Source organism: Nothoprocta perdicaria, unplaced genomic scaffold (genome assembly GCF_003342845.1).
Source record: "Nothoprocta perdicaria isolate Ctin4 unplaced genomic scaffold, notPer1 scaffold_186, whole genome shotgun sequence".
NCBI classification, from domain to species: Eukaryota; Metazoa; Chordata; class Aves; order Tinamiformes; family Tinamidae; genus Nothoprocta; species Nothoprocta perdicaria.
In genome coordinates, this window is record NW_020455049.1 from 1,471,712 (window position 1) to 1,489,021 (window position 17,310).

General features: G+C 42.0%; 1 protein-coding gene across 2 annotated transcripts in view; it reads right to left on the minus strand.

The window, feature by feature from the left end:
* Positions 1 to 17,310, minus strand: part of OSBPL5 (oxysterol binding protein like 5) — a 56,800-nt gene that overhangs the window by 18,909 nt on the left and 20,581 nt on the right. For both annotated transcript variants that reach the window (XM_026036777.1, XM_026036776.1), the window contains exons 4-8: positions 16,682 to 16,762; positions 15,965 to 16,066; positions 14,148 to 14,351; positions 10,061 to 10,145; positions 1,978 to 2,149 (exon numbers count right to left, since the gene is read on the minus strand). In XM_026036777.1, the coding sequence (XP_025892562.1) occupies positions 1,978 to 2,149; positions 10,061 to 10,145; positions 14,148 to 14,351; positions 15,965 to 16,066; positions 16,682 to 16,762 (644 nt within the window). The remainder of the gene's footprint in view (positions 1 to 1,977; positions 2,150 to 10,060; positions 10,146 to 14,147; positions 14,352 to 15,964; positions 16,067 to 16,681; positions 16,763 to 17,310) is intronic.

A 17,310-nucleotide genomic window follows, 5' to 3' on the forward strand; every position in this document is an offset into this window, starting at 1 on the left:
CTATTTCTCTTACGGCCTCTTGTCTAAAATGTCAGCTTTGCACAGATCCTCAGCCCTTGATTTGGCAGCATGATTACATAGGTTTCCCCTTCCCATATTCATATGCTCCTGAAGACACTGATTTCAATGCCAGTGCATAATCCTGACTTCTCTCCCAGCAGGGGAGCAGAAAAGCAGCCAGCAGGCAAATATAGCTTTGGCTCAAGGGAAGATCCCCCCTTGCCAAGTCTCTTGGGGACTGCTTTCCCTGGAATACACACCATCTCCTTTTTCTTCTTGTTTTTCTTTTTCTGACAGAGTCGTTTGGCTAATTTGAAGATAGAGTTAAATGTAATTAACTGGCCCCCTAACAACAGCGTGCCAATTTAATTGGTATGATTCCCTGTAGGGAAGGCATTTAATTAGAATGATTTAATTCCTATGAGGAAGCTGCTGTCAGCGGCAAACCCAAAACTCTTTACTCAGCACTTGGGCAGTTTTGGTTTTGCTTCTTCCCTTACTGAATGTTCTTTATTCCTCCAGGGTAACTCATCCTTCTGACCTGTAATGACAAACTCTCCCGGGCTTTAAGCACTAGGGAAAATCTGGGTAGAAATTAAAACCAGCAGCAAAATTCAAGAGCGGAAACTGACTCGTCCTGACGGTCAGACACCAGGAAAAAGTTCATCTASCCCTGACTTGAACCACTCATCTAAAAACTGAGCTTGTCAGAAAAATCGGACTCCATTAGCACATCCGATGTCCTGCTGAAGACTCTCCCATGGGTGCTCCTGCTGAAGAGTTCAAGAGGCCTTTTAATATTGAACAGATAAGTGGTGAAGCAGAATCATTTGTGCATTATATGTCAGAGCAAAAATACTTTAATATACACCCTTTGCACTTGACATTTATAGCAGTCACGGGTCTACATGCATGTCCTCCATACCACAGGCCCCATTTAATCTAGGATTTATGCACACACCTCCACCAGCTGAAAAACAAATCCACTGCCTTCCAGGATTCACCATCAGCCAAAAAAATCATGGTGAGAAAGCTCCTAAGAGACTCTCTTAGGCAGAGGGAAACTAGAATAGTAAATTCTCAGAGAATTGGAAATACAGAGCATACTGCAAGAATTATTACCCTAAAAAATTACTGTCCAGCCTGTGCTGCCTTTCTGTAAGCCCTGAGTGTCAAACTGACATCAGCAGAAGTAGCAATAGACACCTCATGTCCCCTGACATGGGAACAATCTATTCCCCCTGACATGGGAACAATCTATTCCACAGGGATTTTTGAGATCACCTATTTAGCTATAAAAAACAGATAATCCCCTCCACCTTTTCCTATGTCACTTAAAGAGCACTGATGCGAGTTTTTCCAAAATGCTGCTGTAGTGCTGTGAACAGAAGGCGGCTGCAGGGACTTTTTCCCCGTATGTGAAAATTTATCTGAGGCATTGAGCAGGAAATTGGAAACCACTCAAAACCCCTGCAGAGAAAGAAAGTAATTATACGGCTCAGGATGCCATGCGCACAGCCTGCTGACTAGGACACTGTATTATTAGTAGCAAAAGTGCATTATTAAAAAACAGATCAGACTCCCAGCCATATGTGCTAACCCGTAGACAGACACTGGAAGTGTCTAGCTAACCCCAGATCCCCTGTAGTGGCTAGACTCTGCAGTCTCCACTCAGGCAGACCATTTTTCATGCCAGCCTCTCCAGACGGTGTTTTGGCCCAAGCAAGAGATGGAATAAATTTGCTTCTGATGCACAAGAATGCAGCTGAGGCTCCCTCCAGCCTGTGCTCAAGCACGAGGTGACATCAGGCCCCACGTTCGTCTGACCTGATGGACATGGCAGAGGAACCTGGAAACTTATTTGTAACTGTCTTTTTAAAGTGAACTCTGTCCAGATTATTATCGGGTTAAATGGATGTCCATGTATGAGCCACGCAAAGCTGCTCTGGGTATTAAGAARTGAAAGCTCAGGCTTACTGGAAGAGCTCCTGGTCCGAGATGGTGCTCGTGTGTAAGAGGTTGTTGAGCCCTGCGTGGGCTGCGTCGCTCGAGCAGTTCATTTCTCCATCCTTGCCCTGCTTGGAGGCACTGAGCCGAAAGAGGCTGGAGCAGCGCAGGGCAAGCTCCAGAGCATCCAGCCAGCACCGGCCTGCAAAAACAAGGGGAATTATTTAAGCACAGAAGAGCAAGTAAGATGATTTGTACATTGCATCTAAAATGCTTCTTACCTCAGTGCAAAGCTCCTTTTAAGGCAAGAAGGCACTCTGTACAATAATCTACTTTTCACATAAATAATCCCTAGGTTATCTGTCTGGAAATGGTAAACACGTCGGCAGCTGCACAAGTGATACTTGTGCATAGGTAACAATGACAGAAAACTCACTGCAGCTTTGCCCTAACAGCACCTCTTCCTCTCCACCTACTCATTTTAACTTTTCTTATCCTGTTGCAAAAATGCTTCACTTAAAAGTAATTTGCCAACATGAGAAACCTCAGGTGTGGTACAAAGACACGGGAACCCAAACCGCATATTGGCTCCTCAGGCAATGCCCCCTCCAAGTCCGCAAAGTGGTGTGTTAGTGTTAAAGCACAACCAACATTGAGTGGTGTCTTAGTGTTAAAGCACAACCAACCATTGCAGTGCTGGAGCCTCTATGTTCTTGGAAACAATCTGCTGCAGTAGTTCAGAGTCACTAATGAGGCCAGGACACCTGCAAATTGGCTGAGCATTCAAGGATGGAGGTATCAAGGGAGAAACCCTCTAATTTCTAGCCTGCAAAACAAAGCTTTTCATTATGGTCCTCTGAATACATTTTGCAATAATTAGAAGTGCACTTGAGAGGCAGTGAAGAAAACAACGAGGATTTTGCTCTGGCAATGGCAATTTGCTACAGACAGCTTTCCTCTGGACCACATCTACACCGATGTCCCACTTGGGAAATGGTGCTGTTACGTCCTACTCTTATCACACGCTGAGCATCAGGCATATGCTTAAATCACACRGGGATCCAGCCACTACTGGGCAGAATTCCCATTGATTCTGCCATGACTAAAATCTAACTCTGTAAGAAGATCAGTGAGATTTTAAAAAATCCACATCACAAGGATATAAAGAAAGATTTATAAATTTGAGCAGCTCTTAGTGCTTGCTTTGATACAAAGCTATAACCAGTGAAAGCGAGGGAACCACCSCCAAGCTCAGAGGAATTCCACTTGAACACAGAATCACAGACACCACAGAGCCCAGCCATTTCCTCCAATTTCCTCCTATAAATTCCATCAGCACCAGCTTATGATTTAATAATAAAACCATTCATAATGGTTAATAAAAGATTAGGAGGGCTAAAGGATATTGGAATTGATTTCACACTATTTTGTATTTAACAAACTTCTTTTACATTAAGGCTCTACACACAGGAATTTATTCCCTCCTCACCATGGGGAGGATTTGCATGGATAAGCTGTAAGAGTAGATGGCAGAACTGAGACAACTACATATCCCCTCTCGCCTGACCCATTAAGTTGAAAGCCCATTTTTGGCTATTATTTGCAGCCTTATGCTCAGGCAGCAGCAATGAGATAGCTCCCGTGCCTGGCAACACTTTGGAAACCTTAATCAAAGGGCCTCCTTAAAAAAAACATTTGCTAAAAATCTTCATTTTAATACTGCAGTGCAGAAGCACAGAACTTTCGAGGAATATTCCTTAGAGAACAGCCCTGTGCATTAGCAATCAGCATTACTTCTGTCCCACCGAGCACAGGAATGGCACCAGGGTATTGCCCTACTTTCAGTTCTAGCAGAAAGTAAATTCAAGGGACGCAGAGCAGCATAAAAGACACAGGTCTTTGGCCATCGGGTGGTGCTGTGAATCCAAATAAATGCGTAACACAGAAAAAGACACAAAATATGGCATTTCCTCTCCAAATGAAAAGGTTACATTCTCTGCAAGTCAACAGTGTGGTAATCGCACCATAACACAAAAAATTATGCCCTCCGAGTTTCAAGGCTTGCACACAAGATAAACCTGTTTCCTCACTACAGGCCTACATGAAACGTTTTTACGTTTGAGTGATCTTGCTGTTGAGCAATATTCATCCTTTTTGTGAAAAGGAAAGGAGAATTCTGGCATTTGGATTACTTAATTGCTTATACAGTGAATCTACTCACTCCCTCATGAATTGCAGAAGGGGAAAAAAAGTATGTGGTCCCGTAATTAAAGGCTATCAAATATAGTTATTGTCGCCTGCACAAAGGCTTCATTGGCTACATTTATTCTCACATTTCCACATTTTGAATGGTTGACTCCAGTCATTTCTGTATKCAGGATAATTAGATGAGAGAAGTAGAATGGGTGGAATTGTTTCTTAAGAGGCAAAGAGCAGCACAATATGATTCAGAGAAAGGAAACAAAAATAAAAAGAGCTGGGAAATAATTACAATTGCATTTGTGCAGCAGGTCTGAGGCTTTTAAAACTGTARTGGAAAAACACTACAATCAATTATCAGATTTTTATTACAGTCTGTGACAGACTGTGCCCTAAACAAGCTTATGTTTAAATCCTGGAGGAAAACCCAAGAACTATCAGCCTATGGCAAAATCCCCCACAGGGTTTTAAGAATTTATCATACCAAATGGTATGCTACTCTATCCGCCTCAGTGACTATTTTGAGAGAATTCTGCATAAATTCTCTTGCTTCAAGAAGATCTGTATTACCGAGGAGCAAGGCACACTGTTCCTTTAGCCAGGCAGTCTCGGAGCAGGATGCCTTCCCTTTTGCATGCGGCATTTTGCGTTGACCTCACGGGAAGGACCTCTGGAGGGAGCTGTGACTCTTGCATTGAGTTGGGATGTAAATAGTCTGCTTGCACAGACCCTTCCCATCTGGATCAGAGACCACATTCACAGCCATCACAGGGAGAGACAAGTTTATAAAAAGCAGCAAACAAGACTGAACACTCATCCCATGGATGTTCCACACCTTCTCTAGACTGCCTGGCCCAACGGGCTGGTCCGGGTCTTGACAGCCCTTTGAGAGGAACTTCAGCACCCTTGGCTGGTGGGAATCACACAGGATCCTCCCACTCTGCAGGGATGCCCCTGTCCACCTCCACAGGGCACTGYTGGTACCTGCTGCCCAGTGGAAACCTGGAGCCTACAGCTGAAACACCTTTTTTTTCCCCACAGACAAAAGGGAACCACTAAAAAGGAATAAACAGCACAAAACGTTTCTACTGCTCCCCCTTGGAAAAAGGCAACCAAAAGGTTGCTTACGCTGCTGAACCAAGGTTAGTTCAAGGAACTCCTTCTAGAAGTACTTGGAGAATGGCTTAGTCCTCAAGCAACTCTCCAATTACAACAATAGCCTACAGAAAAATCAGCTAGTGCTGAAAGCTCTTCACTTTTGAAATTCTTTATAGTCATCATCATCACACCTAAAAATACTCATGATTGGATATGCCAACTCTATCTGCCACATTTTGCAATGAACAATCACTGAGACAACCTTCCCTCAGCACTCACCAAGAAAGTAAAAATCTGCTCGAGGTGCAACGGCGATGCTGTACACCGAAATCACATCCAGGGACTACAYGTTTGCCATTGAATACTTGTAGCTACAGAACAGCTGGGATGCATCTTGCCAATTAAGACTTCAAAAGCTTCACACCTAGTAGCTATACATTCCTCTAGACAGGCATCACTAAGGGAGCATTATTCTTCTTGAATTATTAAAGTCATCCAGCTTTCGGCTTCCTGCTTTACACCTACAAGACAGATGCTTTTAAGAATCAGCCTGAGGTAGCCTGCCACCTGGAAACGATGAATTCTTGCTCAAGTGCACACAAATCACAAATGATGAGGAAGACACTGATTTGCTTCAGTCACTGAACATTGAGGTCACCGTATTCAGCTGACTGCTTCTCATTTTGCTGCACCACTTGGGTGTCTACGTGCATGATTCGTTACACTTTGGCTGTCAAGCTGCAAGGATGTAATCCTTCAATTAGCTGCCAGTGCAATTTATGCACCAGGCTACGTAAAGTCTAGTTGCAAATGTATAGATTTTAAATTGCTGCAAAAGAATTAAGGKGGCAGAYATAGGTCTAAGAAGATWACTTTATTTTTTTTTTCCAGCATCYCTGGGATTTCATGATATACTTCAACGTGAACTTGGTTTTGAACTGCAGTCTTCCTCYTGGTTTGCTGCTCCTGTGTGTGACTCTCATTGCAATAATGCAATTTTTCTCTCCAGATCACGGTATCCATTTTGTGAGAAGAGTCTGGTGACTACCAATGACTAAAGAAACAATAACACAGCAAGATAGACCATCCGTTTTTCCACACAACTCCATCTACATCAGGCAGTGGAGCCTATCTAAAGCATGCCTGGAGGAGCGGGTGCACATAAGGAACAAAATGCAAGTGTGGTTTATATTTCCTCTGTCGAGTCTTTAACCCTTGCTTATCTGCCACACTGAGTTCCTTCCAATAACCCCCTGGGTGGCACTACCCACGGGACATGTTTCAGCAACTAATTCTAACACTCCTATCAGCACAAATGTCATTTGCAAACACAGTCACTGCTTTGGAAAAAYAATTTTCCTTACTGAAGGTAGTTTGAGAGAAAGACCCTGTTTTTGTACAGGTTGAGCCTTGTAGGCTGATTCGACCTTCCAGATGTCGTTAAAACACATCACACTGCAGACTGCTGCAGGGGGCTGTGAATGTGAAATTTACTGTAGCTTGACGGTGGTTCGGCAGGCTGTCCAGAAGTCAGGACCTTAAATCCTGCCAACAGGCTGTCACAGATGGCACAGCACAGGGGAAAAGGGGGATTCTGAAATGCAGAAAGAAAAAAAAAGTAGGCCAAGTAGCTGCTGATCATGATAGAGCTGCCTGGATAGCAGAACTGTACATCTGACATATGTTTTAACTCAATATTTCCCAGATAGTCAAAGGCCTCCATGAATTACTGTTAAATTTGCTTGATATTCGGCAGTTCATTTTTCACTATGAACACGGGAGGCTGCGTTAAGCAGAATGTGGTCAGGACACCTCCTCAGAGGTGCTGCAGATTCACACAATATCGCACCTCCGCGGGAGACGTGAGCATACTGCAAACACACGCTAACATTATGCAAGGGAACACATCCCACCTGGCCCATTTCTGTCAACCAGCTTAGCTCTTTACAGCTAAAATCCCCCTCTCTCTTGACCATAAGTACACTCTGTATCCAGTGCATTAAAGAAATGAAACAAACTGAAATATACTCTCCGGGAGATGCCTGTGCACCACAGATAAATCTCTACAACTGCCTACAACCATCTGAGTAGCTGGGCTGCCTGTAGAGTAGTTTGTTCAAGATTTCTTTAAATGTAGCAGTTTCCATTCTTGGTGTCCTGCGTTCCTAAGCTTTACGCCACTTCATGATATGAAGACCATTTGCAAGTCACAGATCCTTGAGTGGGATATCCAGGCACTTGGCTGTTTCTCATCATGTCTACACTGCTCCATGGAGCAAAGATGCCCAAACTTCCTCCTCTTCCTACTCAAGGTTCATTTGCTGCTCACAGCTCATTGACCTTAGCTGTGAAGTCAGATTGTTTTTATTGCACCATTTTTCATGCTAGCACTTCTGGTGAGATACGGTACCAAAAGCTTTTGCAAAATACAGAACCAAAGAGACAATTCTCAAAGCTTCATTTCTGTCAGCTGTCACTGTCACCTCTTGGGACTAACTGATAGAAGCTATTTAGGCATAATTTACTCACTCCAAATCTGTGCAGGTGAATCTTGAGCATTGCTAGTGCCATTCAAATGCTATTTCATCCTAAGCCAAAGGTTCTAGCTGCATTCTAGATATACATTTACGATATTTGATTTAGGGGTTTCTCGGTGCCTGCTTCTTCCCTTGATCACATTAGATTTCCATCTAATCATAAGAGTCCACTGCAGGGAAGAGACAAAATACATAAAAATTATGCTAAGTTCTCAAGTGATTCTACTCGCAGCTATCTGGCCTTGGCATTCTTCCCAAAATTCTTAGTAAACATCTTGGCCACAGTAATACATCTAAATAACTCACTATTTGAAGCTCTTATGATCTACCCAGGAATAACAATTCCTGGGTAGAAAGCTTCCGACMGGCCTTTAAATATTGAAAGTTCTCAATTTGGTCCATTTTGTGTTTTTTTCCAGCACTATGGTGCATTACCCAGACAAAGAGATCATAGCTGGAGACATCTTACCTTCGATAATCTCCTGGGGCTACTTGTAGCTTTGAAGCTTTTATGGGAAAGACTAATTTAAACAAAACTAGAGCTTTCTACTCCACATAACTGGCCCGTAACAGTCTGCCAAAAAGAGGGAGCACAAGCTCAGGCACAGGCCTCTTTGCTAGGTTGGCTTTAAGGTTTCATCATTAGGCAGCTACCAGAATGAAGATTTTCATTTAGAAGACAATTGAAACACCAAGAAAAAAAAAATCTTTATCATAGAGAAGTTTGTCAGAGAAAAGTTTGTCTGACTGCTTGTCACTGCATGCAGTGACTACACTGCTCCTTTTGCACACTTTCTAACTAAGTTAACAGAAAGGCAAGTTGAATGGATCTCTAAGGAAATAATTTAGACCTGGATTGATAGACATTTATTGAAGTTATTCGCTTGCCTAGGAACTCTGTGGCATTGTTCTATCTACCTATTCTGTGGGCTGTCTAACCGGGGTTTGAAATGCCTGTAATTTAGCAGGTCTAGCTCAAAGGTACTTTATTCCTGAGAGACTATTATATCAATCTGCATCTTTCTACACAAATGACATTTGGGTGGAATTCTGTATTCCTTTGCACAAATATGCTGTGGAAGTCGTATTGTACCAGGAGGTACAAAAGCATCAGGTCCAAAGTAACAAATTTGCTTCTTTGCCTCTATACAAGTTCCACTTAATTTTGTACGACCTCACTGCACTGGCAAACAGCTTCCCCTGCCTAGATGGTACAGATCACCACGAACAGCCTGCTTTGCACAGGGGCAAGACGAATAGTGTGCCAAGCCTCTAATAAAGAAAATCTCCTCTTATTCTAAATGCCATGTCAAAGATGTGTTGACCATCTTTGGTGTCCCATTTCCAGCTGTTAGAAGTAAGTGAAATTTAATCCTTGGGTCAGAAGGACTCTGATTCTAAAGCTCCCTGTGCTTCATAAAATGTTGTGCATTCTTGAAGGTATCTAGAATAAGACAAAGCAAGCTACCTTGGTATGCTTTGTGGGACAGATGAAAAATGCCCCTAAAATGCTTTCATTTGCTGCAGGAAAAAAAAAAGGGGGGAAAAAAAAGAAAAAGAAAATAGAGAAAAAAAATATGTAGTCTCAAGGTCAGCTGGAATGAAGACATGATTTTAATCTTATCTACTTATAAATCACTGATATTTTAGGCCTTCTAAAGCCATTTAGAGAGATTTTCACATAGCAAGCTGGCATGTTTGTTAAATACTGACCTAAATTTACCTTCCATAATTTTGCGAATTCCCAAAGCAGTATTTTACAGAGCCATCTGTGCCTGCTGTAGTGCAACCACAGTACAGTAAGCTCACAAGAGATTTCTGGTGGCAGAGAGACATCTATCAACAGCCTTCATTATTACTATATCATTTTTCTCCAGCAGATCCCTTCCTAGTGAAAGACATTGGCAGATAAACTATAAAATCTCTCTCCAGCTGAGGGTATAAATAAAAACCTTCTTATCCCAGTTTTGGAAGCAGCTCCTTTCATCTTCCAGTATTTATTTATTTAGTGTTTTTTTCTCCAGCTATAATCCTCAGTCCTTCACCTATGCACACGGCCAACATGAACGGTGCCTAGTCAGTGAGGAATATGAAACGTGCCTGTGGTCTGCTCAGACTGTTCAGGCACTTGCTAATGAAATACATTTCGAATTTACATGCCATTTTTTTTCTTTAATGCATCAATTTACTGCATCAACCTGCTTTCTTAACTTGCAAGGAGTGTACAGCACCACATTGTCCAACCTTGACCACCAAAGCAAATAAAGACCAGAACTCACCATCTGATTCGGAGGCTGCTCTGAAGATCAAGTAACTGCTGGGAAGAGGCTGAGTGATCGAACCAACATTTTCTCCTTTTGGGCCCTAGAAATGTCAGAGACAAAAAACAAGTGATGCAGAGAAAAAAAACGAACAAGTGCAGAGAAGTCCACTGCACTGGCAGCTCTTCTGGAAGAGGGCAAGGGGAAGGAAGCTCCATCCTCTAAATGCATCTGCAGAGAAGGGGCGCAGCATTGGAGAAGGAGGATGCTCCAAGTTCAAGGTTTTCCCACACRGACACATGTTGCTGGGCTGCAGCCTGTCACCGCAGCATGTGGGCCCACTGGGAACCTGTGTGATTGTCACCTGGCCCAGAGGACAGGGAGCCTTTCCTTTAGGTTCTAGAGAACAACATACACAGTGCTTAAAATCTGCCAGGAAATTTCTGTACTTTATAGTCTCATTTCTAGCATGAGCTGCTACAACATCCTATCTTGTCCTCAAAGGAAGGACTAATTTCTAAAAAGGAAATCTCCAAAATATTTTTCAGTAACAGGGCAGAGCCTATAAACCTTTCACATAAGAATTCACTCCCTGACTGCCACCGAAAACAGCTCCCATATGCACGTGTCTGATAGTTAAATTGTGGTTTTGTTTTGGAGGTCCACCCAGGAAGCCAAAATTTGTAAGGAATGAAGAGTGCAAGTACAGGACAAGCACTGAATTGCATCTGTGCCTGCAGCACGAGGATGTACTGCTGAGAATACAGCAGTCTCGAGTCCAGCTTCTTGTCTCTACAATCTTCCACTGCCAGGAGAAACAGGGACCCTTGTTACTCATTTTTCTCTTCCCCTCTCTCACAAGAGGCTCAAGATTCCCAAAATTATGACTGTTTAACAGGCTTAATAGTCAGGAGTAGCCAAGTTGGGATTTGATTAGTGATCCAGAGCTGAATACAAGAGGTATTAATGCAATCAGGCAGCATTCCGCTGGCATCCTTCCATGCCCAAGCTTGCAGCTGAGCAGGTGCCCAAGAATAGCTGGTAACATCATTATGTGATGGAGTTTTCGGCGCACAGACCTCCAGACAGTGCAGCTAATAAAGAAGCATCTTCAGATCATTCCTGCCTTTAAATTTGATTTCAGACTTAGAAGCTTTATTAAAAAGGGGGTGTTTATGCTTTGAGAAATGGAGCTGACTACCTTGGCGACTCCTGGAGACTCATAAAACAAAGCTTACAAAAGGAAAAAAATCCCTTTCATTAGCGGTTCTGTGTATAACGGTGAACATGAAGAAGAAACTAACTAGGTTATATCACAGACTAGAACAAACATCCCTAAAAGAAGTGGCACAAGTCCCATAGCGAGAACTTCTTCTCTTTGATTTCTTTAAAGGTATGACTCAAAACACTGAAATCTTTAAAATTAAAATCGTAAAATTCCAGACTCGGCAGGCCTGACCCTGACTCATTTACTGTTGTATATCTGCGACAAGAGAAACTGCAATCAGTATCGCTCATCCCACACCAAAACGTTCAGCTCCAGCAGAGCTATGCTCCAACAGAAATATCACCTATTCCAAGATGATATTTGGGACAGCTTCACAAGCAAAGCCAGCCAMCAACTGTACACCCCCTCCGCAGAGCCAAAGGGTGGATGTCCCCACCCTCACATCAGCTCTCGGCCAGACAATCCTTGGAAATCCCAGAAGCCACTTTAGCCAGACACAAAAATTATTTAGCCAAATCTTACTTCCATCATGACGGACAGAAACTTGGGCTGATTGTTTGAGTTCAAGCTAATTTATATTCATGAGAAACTGGCCTTCTTCTTTGCAGAATAATACAAAACAAGTTTAGACAAGTCAGTCAATTCTGCTTCAGTTGCTTTAAAGGAAGGCCACGAAATGACATAAAATGAATCTGTACTTTTAGCAGCTTCAGCCTTAAATTGTTGTCAGAGTGCTGACAGCTTCTTGGACATCTAGCCATTCGCCAGTGCATTTCTTGATGTGTATTTTGGTGTTCACCTTGGGGCTGAAAGCATCTATCATACACAATAACCTGACCTGAACTCAAGCTTCAGGAAACATCCTGAAACTCAGKCTGCTCAAACACTGCTTTCCAAGCATCTGTCTCAAAAGACTCAGAATATTATTTTGACTTTAAAACTCTCATCTCTTGGGACCTTCTCTAGTACACAAACACTTTCAGAGATATATTCCCTTCATATTTAATTCCTGTTTCTGTCATATATTTTCCCAAGAGACAGAGGAATTAGATACAAACACATGTAATGCATACTGATAAAACCTCTTTCTTTTGGATGACTCATAGCAAGTTCTGGCATCTTGCAACACTTTAGATCTCTAAATGATACTAGTTTTTCACTATCTTTCCTACTGTGCTTTCAGGAAGAATTCAGTTGACCTGTCATTTCAGAACAAATTTTTGGCTGATGGATAGCAAAAAATTGACAACTTTCTTGGGCGTAGGCTCTGAGTAAGACAAGCATCACGACTCCTAAAATTGAGTAAGAAACAAASTGGCAGTCAAACCTATATATATAGCAAAAACGATGCACCTAGGCACAGACTAGAGCTAAGCAACTGTCAGAAAACAGCAGCTCTTACCCTAGATTGCTGAGCTGTGTTTTCTTTTTTTAATTATCTCCTTCTACCATACTCAAAATCAASACTTTCTATACCCTTTCATCTGGTTGAGCAGAAATAAGGCTGCTTTATCTGCTCCCATCAGGCTTCTCCTCCACTTCACCTGACTTTTTGGTAACAAATGTCATCATCCCTCYCACATGAATCTTTCTAGGCACACTTATTCCACTGACCACCTTGCAGCAAGGCAATAACCTGCAATGCCTTGTATACTCCGGTGATATTTCCTAGAGAATTTATATCTGCAATAACTCAGCAGAGTTGCTGTTTTTAATAGGGAAACGAACTTCAAGAGCAGTTAAGTGCTGTCTCTTCAGGGCATCCAACAGAAGTTGCACTCAGTGCTTCTCAAGAGGCACTGGGGTCTTTCTCTTTGCTCACAGACATTAGGTAACTCTTCCTAGTTTTGCCTATTCTTTAGGAAAAAAAAGAAACACAGCTCTTCAAAATTTGGAGGGAGTTATTTAAGAGATGTGAGAAACTACTGATAATTTGTTCTGCAGGGAGATTCAGAGGCCACCGTTAAAGCTACTGTGCATTAAGCAAGAGATGGACTCAGCCTCTGAGCCACAAGAGTCAGAACAAGAATTCTTGATTGAAAAGCCTTGCTATTTCAATTTCAAAACAGCTATAATTAAGGCAAGATAGATTGGACAATCTATCCAAAATCACACCATTGTGGCAGAGCCGAGGCTTGGGCAGACCAGTGAATTCCAGTCCATCACCAGCAACCCCAAATCTCAGAGACAAAAACAAAAMCAAGCCTTGGTTAGATCATTCATCTGATTTTTGTCACTCTGTCAACCTTCTTCTAGTGCCTTGTACGTRTTTTTTTCTGGGAAGTCAGTTAATTGCATCAACTCCTCATCTCCTGGCAGATTTAGGCCAGGGCTTGATATAACTCCTAGATGTGGATCATTTTTTTTTCTGCAAAAACGTGTCTTTCATTTCTTCAATTTATGCATGAATTTATACACCAAGAATGATACACTGGTCTAACTAATCTCAATGCACCATGTTCCTTTGATGTCACACCATGACCAAACTTCAGTGTCCCCAATCTTTTCATGCAGTCAATTTACCATCGCTAAGAACATCTGAATAACTAAAAACCTAGATAGTACAAACACCCTCAAAAACTCTGCACCACTTTCCCAACCTTTTAGTTTGACAAGAACCCACTGTTTTAGGATCACTGCTGAGTCAAGGGATGACGCCAGTTCACTGCAGAGTAGCAAAGCAGAACAGCAGTGYTTGAGTGGTGCTGCACTGGAGTTAATAAGTTCTACCAGACAAAACCCAGCTCACAGAGAGTCACACAAGGCAAATCACCCTCTGCAGCCTGTTTGGAAAGCAGCTTCTTCCTACCCGCATTTCTCACTGCTCGGAGGTTCTAGTGCCCAAGAAGAAGTCGTTCAGCTCATCGGAGTTGTTACCTTTACAGCCCAGATGGATTGATCCAAAGGATGAAACAGCTTAAAACAGAAGCCGTCCTTTTTGGAGGGTCTCTCGATCAGCTCACAAGAATGGAGCAAGATTGTCCCAACCCACTGTCCGATCTTTGGTGTTTTATAAATCAGCAGCACTCCTGGTTTCAGAACACACCACAGCTTGGTCCAGCTCTTCAGAGTCCCACGGATCTGGAACACGGACAAGAAGAGAAAATTGCTTTTAGATTACTTCCTAGAAGAAAAAAGCAGCATTTATCCTGTATTTATTCAGTATTCCTACTTCCAGTATGCACTGCACCCAGGGCCAGACCAAGGTAAACTTTTTGCCATGATTATACTGCATTGTCCAGCCAGTCTCAGGGATCTCATAGCAAAATCCCAGACCACACAAACACAGCTATCAGAATCTGCTCTTTATATTTCTATTACTGACTTCATGCTTCCAGCTTTCTTAATATTTTAGGCAAGCAGCACCACTGGCCACGTGAGCCAGTGATTTGTTAATATTTGGAGGGCAGGCCAATTAGGCCATCACAGAGAGAACTGTTCTAGCGAGTCTAACTGACCTCAGCAGACACTTTAATAGTGCTCTGCCAAACAGAGCTATTAATGGTTCTGTCAAACACCACTATTTCAAAGTGCCTTCTAGCTGGTTTATTTCTCTGTCAAGCTCAATGCACTCTCTCTCTTACAGAGAAGACATTAAAACTGATAGCATATATTACAGTTAATAGCTTTGAGAACGGGGACATTGCTCTGTAAGGTTAGATTCTGCCTAAGGTGTTCTTGTCTTCAGTGTGCGTGGGGTGACTCTCAACTCTTGTGTTGGTGTGTTCTGCTTTGACAGCCCTGGCCATTTGCTGTGGGGCTAGAAATTTCCAGCTGCAGCAAACGCCACATAGGGGCTTTGTATAAAAATCTCAATATTTCAATTTAACTTCGTATTATCATCAGCACTAYACACTGTGGCACAATTTCATTGCCTATCTTATTTCTCAAGTAAGCAACACACTTCTCACTTGCCTAGATTCCAACACTGACCCCAAAACACTGTAAGCATTTTTTCAAAATGCTCATAAACACAATTGCAAATGAAATCCCTAATTTATCTTTTTTAAAAAAGCCAAAAAACACTATTTGTTTAGAGGTGTTCAAAAAAGTAAGTTTTATTACTATAAAAGGGACAAGCAATTCATGATTAATCAACAAGACCAAATGCTCTAATGAATTAAAATACAAGTCGTCAGAGACGACATCTCTCAATGACAGTCCCAGTTTGATTTGTCTTGTACAAACTTTCAGGGCTTCAGTGAGAAGCTGTCACCCTTTGAGTCCTTGCACAAGGAGAAACTTCAGTTGTCATTAGGTCCACTATGTTTCATTCTGGGCTGCAACAACATAAAATCCAACTGTCAATAGAACAAGCTGCACCTGCCCATTTCTGACCTATAACTCTGTCTGTTCCTTCTTTAGTCACAAAGCACATCTATGGTGAGACTCCTTTAAAGAAGAAGAAAGAACAGTGAAACATCATCAGTTCCTTTGTACTCTGCCCTTTTCGAGAACTTGCTCCTATTACGGACAAGGAACAGATGGACTGAATTAGGTTAGGATGGAACAGAAACATTCCCCGTAGCTTTTACAGCAGTTTTTTAAGCAGGAACTTCACAGCAACACCAGCTGAAAATTACTCCATCTTTCCTCATGCAGGAAAGTGCTAGTGCACACATCTCAGACGCAGCGAGCATTTCTCACTTGTTTATTTTCTGACAGCCTCAGAAGCAACGGTCTGTACCAAATACCTTCAGCCAGTCTGCTGTGATCACCACACTGGGGTCCTTGAGAGCGCTGAAGAGCTGCTTGGTAGCTCGTTTCTTCTCCTGCCTGTAATTTTTTTTTTGTACCTGGCTCAGAACAGAGAAACAGCAGCTGTAATCACCTCCGCCTTGGAGGAGAAAGGAACATAATGCATTAAAGAAGTCTATGTATAGCACAGCTAGAGCCTGACCCAGCACAGGTTCCTCAGAAAGCAGCACAAGGGGGAACAGTATTCTGAAGCTCCAATAAGCACCATCAAGTTCTGCAGTTTACGTGTTTTTATTTGGGAAAAATGAGGTGAGATTGAATATGTCATCATCCCCACTCCTCAAATCGAAGATATGAAAACTAAGTTCATCCAAAAGTAAATTAATTGTTTCAGTAGGCAATTATCTGTCCAGACTGCCAAGAAACAGCCCTTCTAGCCACAGCAATGAAGGGTTATGATCTTCAGGTGCTTTGTAACACATGAACAGAATACAACCATTACTCTTTTTTTTTTTTTTTTTCCTGTTTGCAATATATAATCTAATCACTTTACAAAGCCTGATAATACTCTTAGCCCACAACTACTCACAGAAGATTGAAAGTCTTTTCTGGGTCTKGGGAAATAACTCCCAGTAGTTGCTATTAGTTTGGAAGGTACTTCTTGTTTTGTTAAAAGGAGTCAGCTGATGCCGATTTGGCTGCTGTACACATACCTTCAGAGTTTCCTTCTTCATGAATTTGGCTGTAGGAGACACACACTCTTTGTCAGAGCCATTGCAAAGCTTATATTCATTCTAAAAAAAGATTGGAAGTAGAAACGTATTAACATGAAGAAGTTTGAGCTGTGCTTTAATGAAAAGTTGTTTATAATTTCCAGGAATCCATGGAAGAGCTGATCGCAGGCTTTGTCAGCAGACACAAGGCACCCTCGAGAAAGGTATCTTTGAAAATCCTTTTTTACACACAGGGTTACTTGGAAAACTCCCTACCACGTTTTCTTCATGTTTCTCCGCCTCAGACATTAATCTTGTTAGAAACAACAAAAAAACTGCTCTTATTCCTAACTCTGAAAATTACCCATTTCTTTACAGATCCTAAAGTATTTCAATTACTTAAATAAAAACTATGGGGAAGTTGGTAGAGGTCTTTCAAAACTACATTCAGTATTGGCAATGACTGTTTCCCTAGCTGAAATATCCAGAAACATGAGTAGACAATAAATGATCTAATCATGTTACAGATAATGTAGAAAATTATCATCATCTTGGCCTTGGGAAGCCAGGCACAAAATAYATAGTCACTTTAAATCATGTTTAACAGCATCAGTGATGTTTAAATTCAT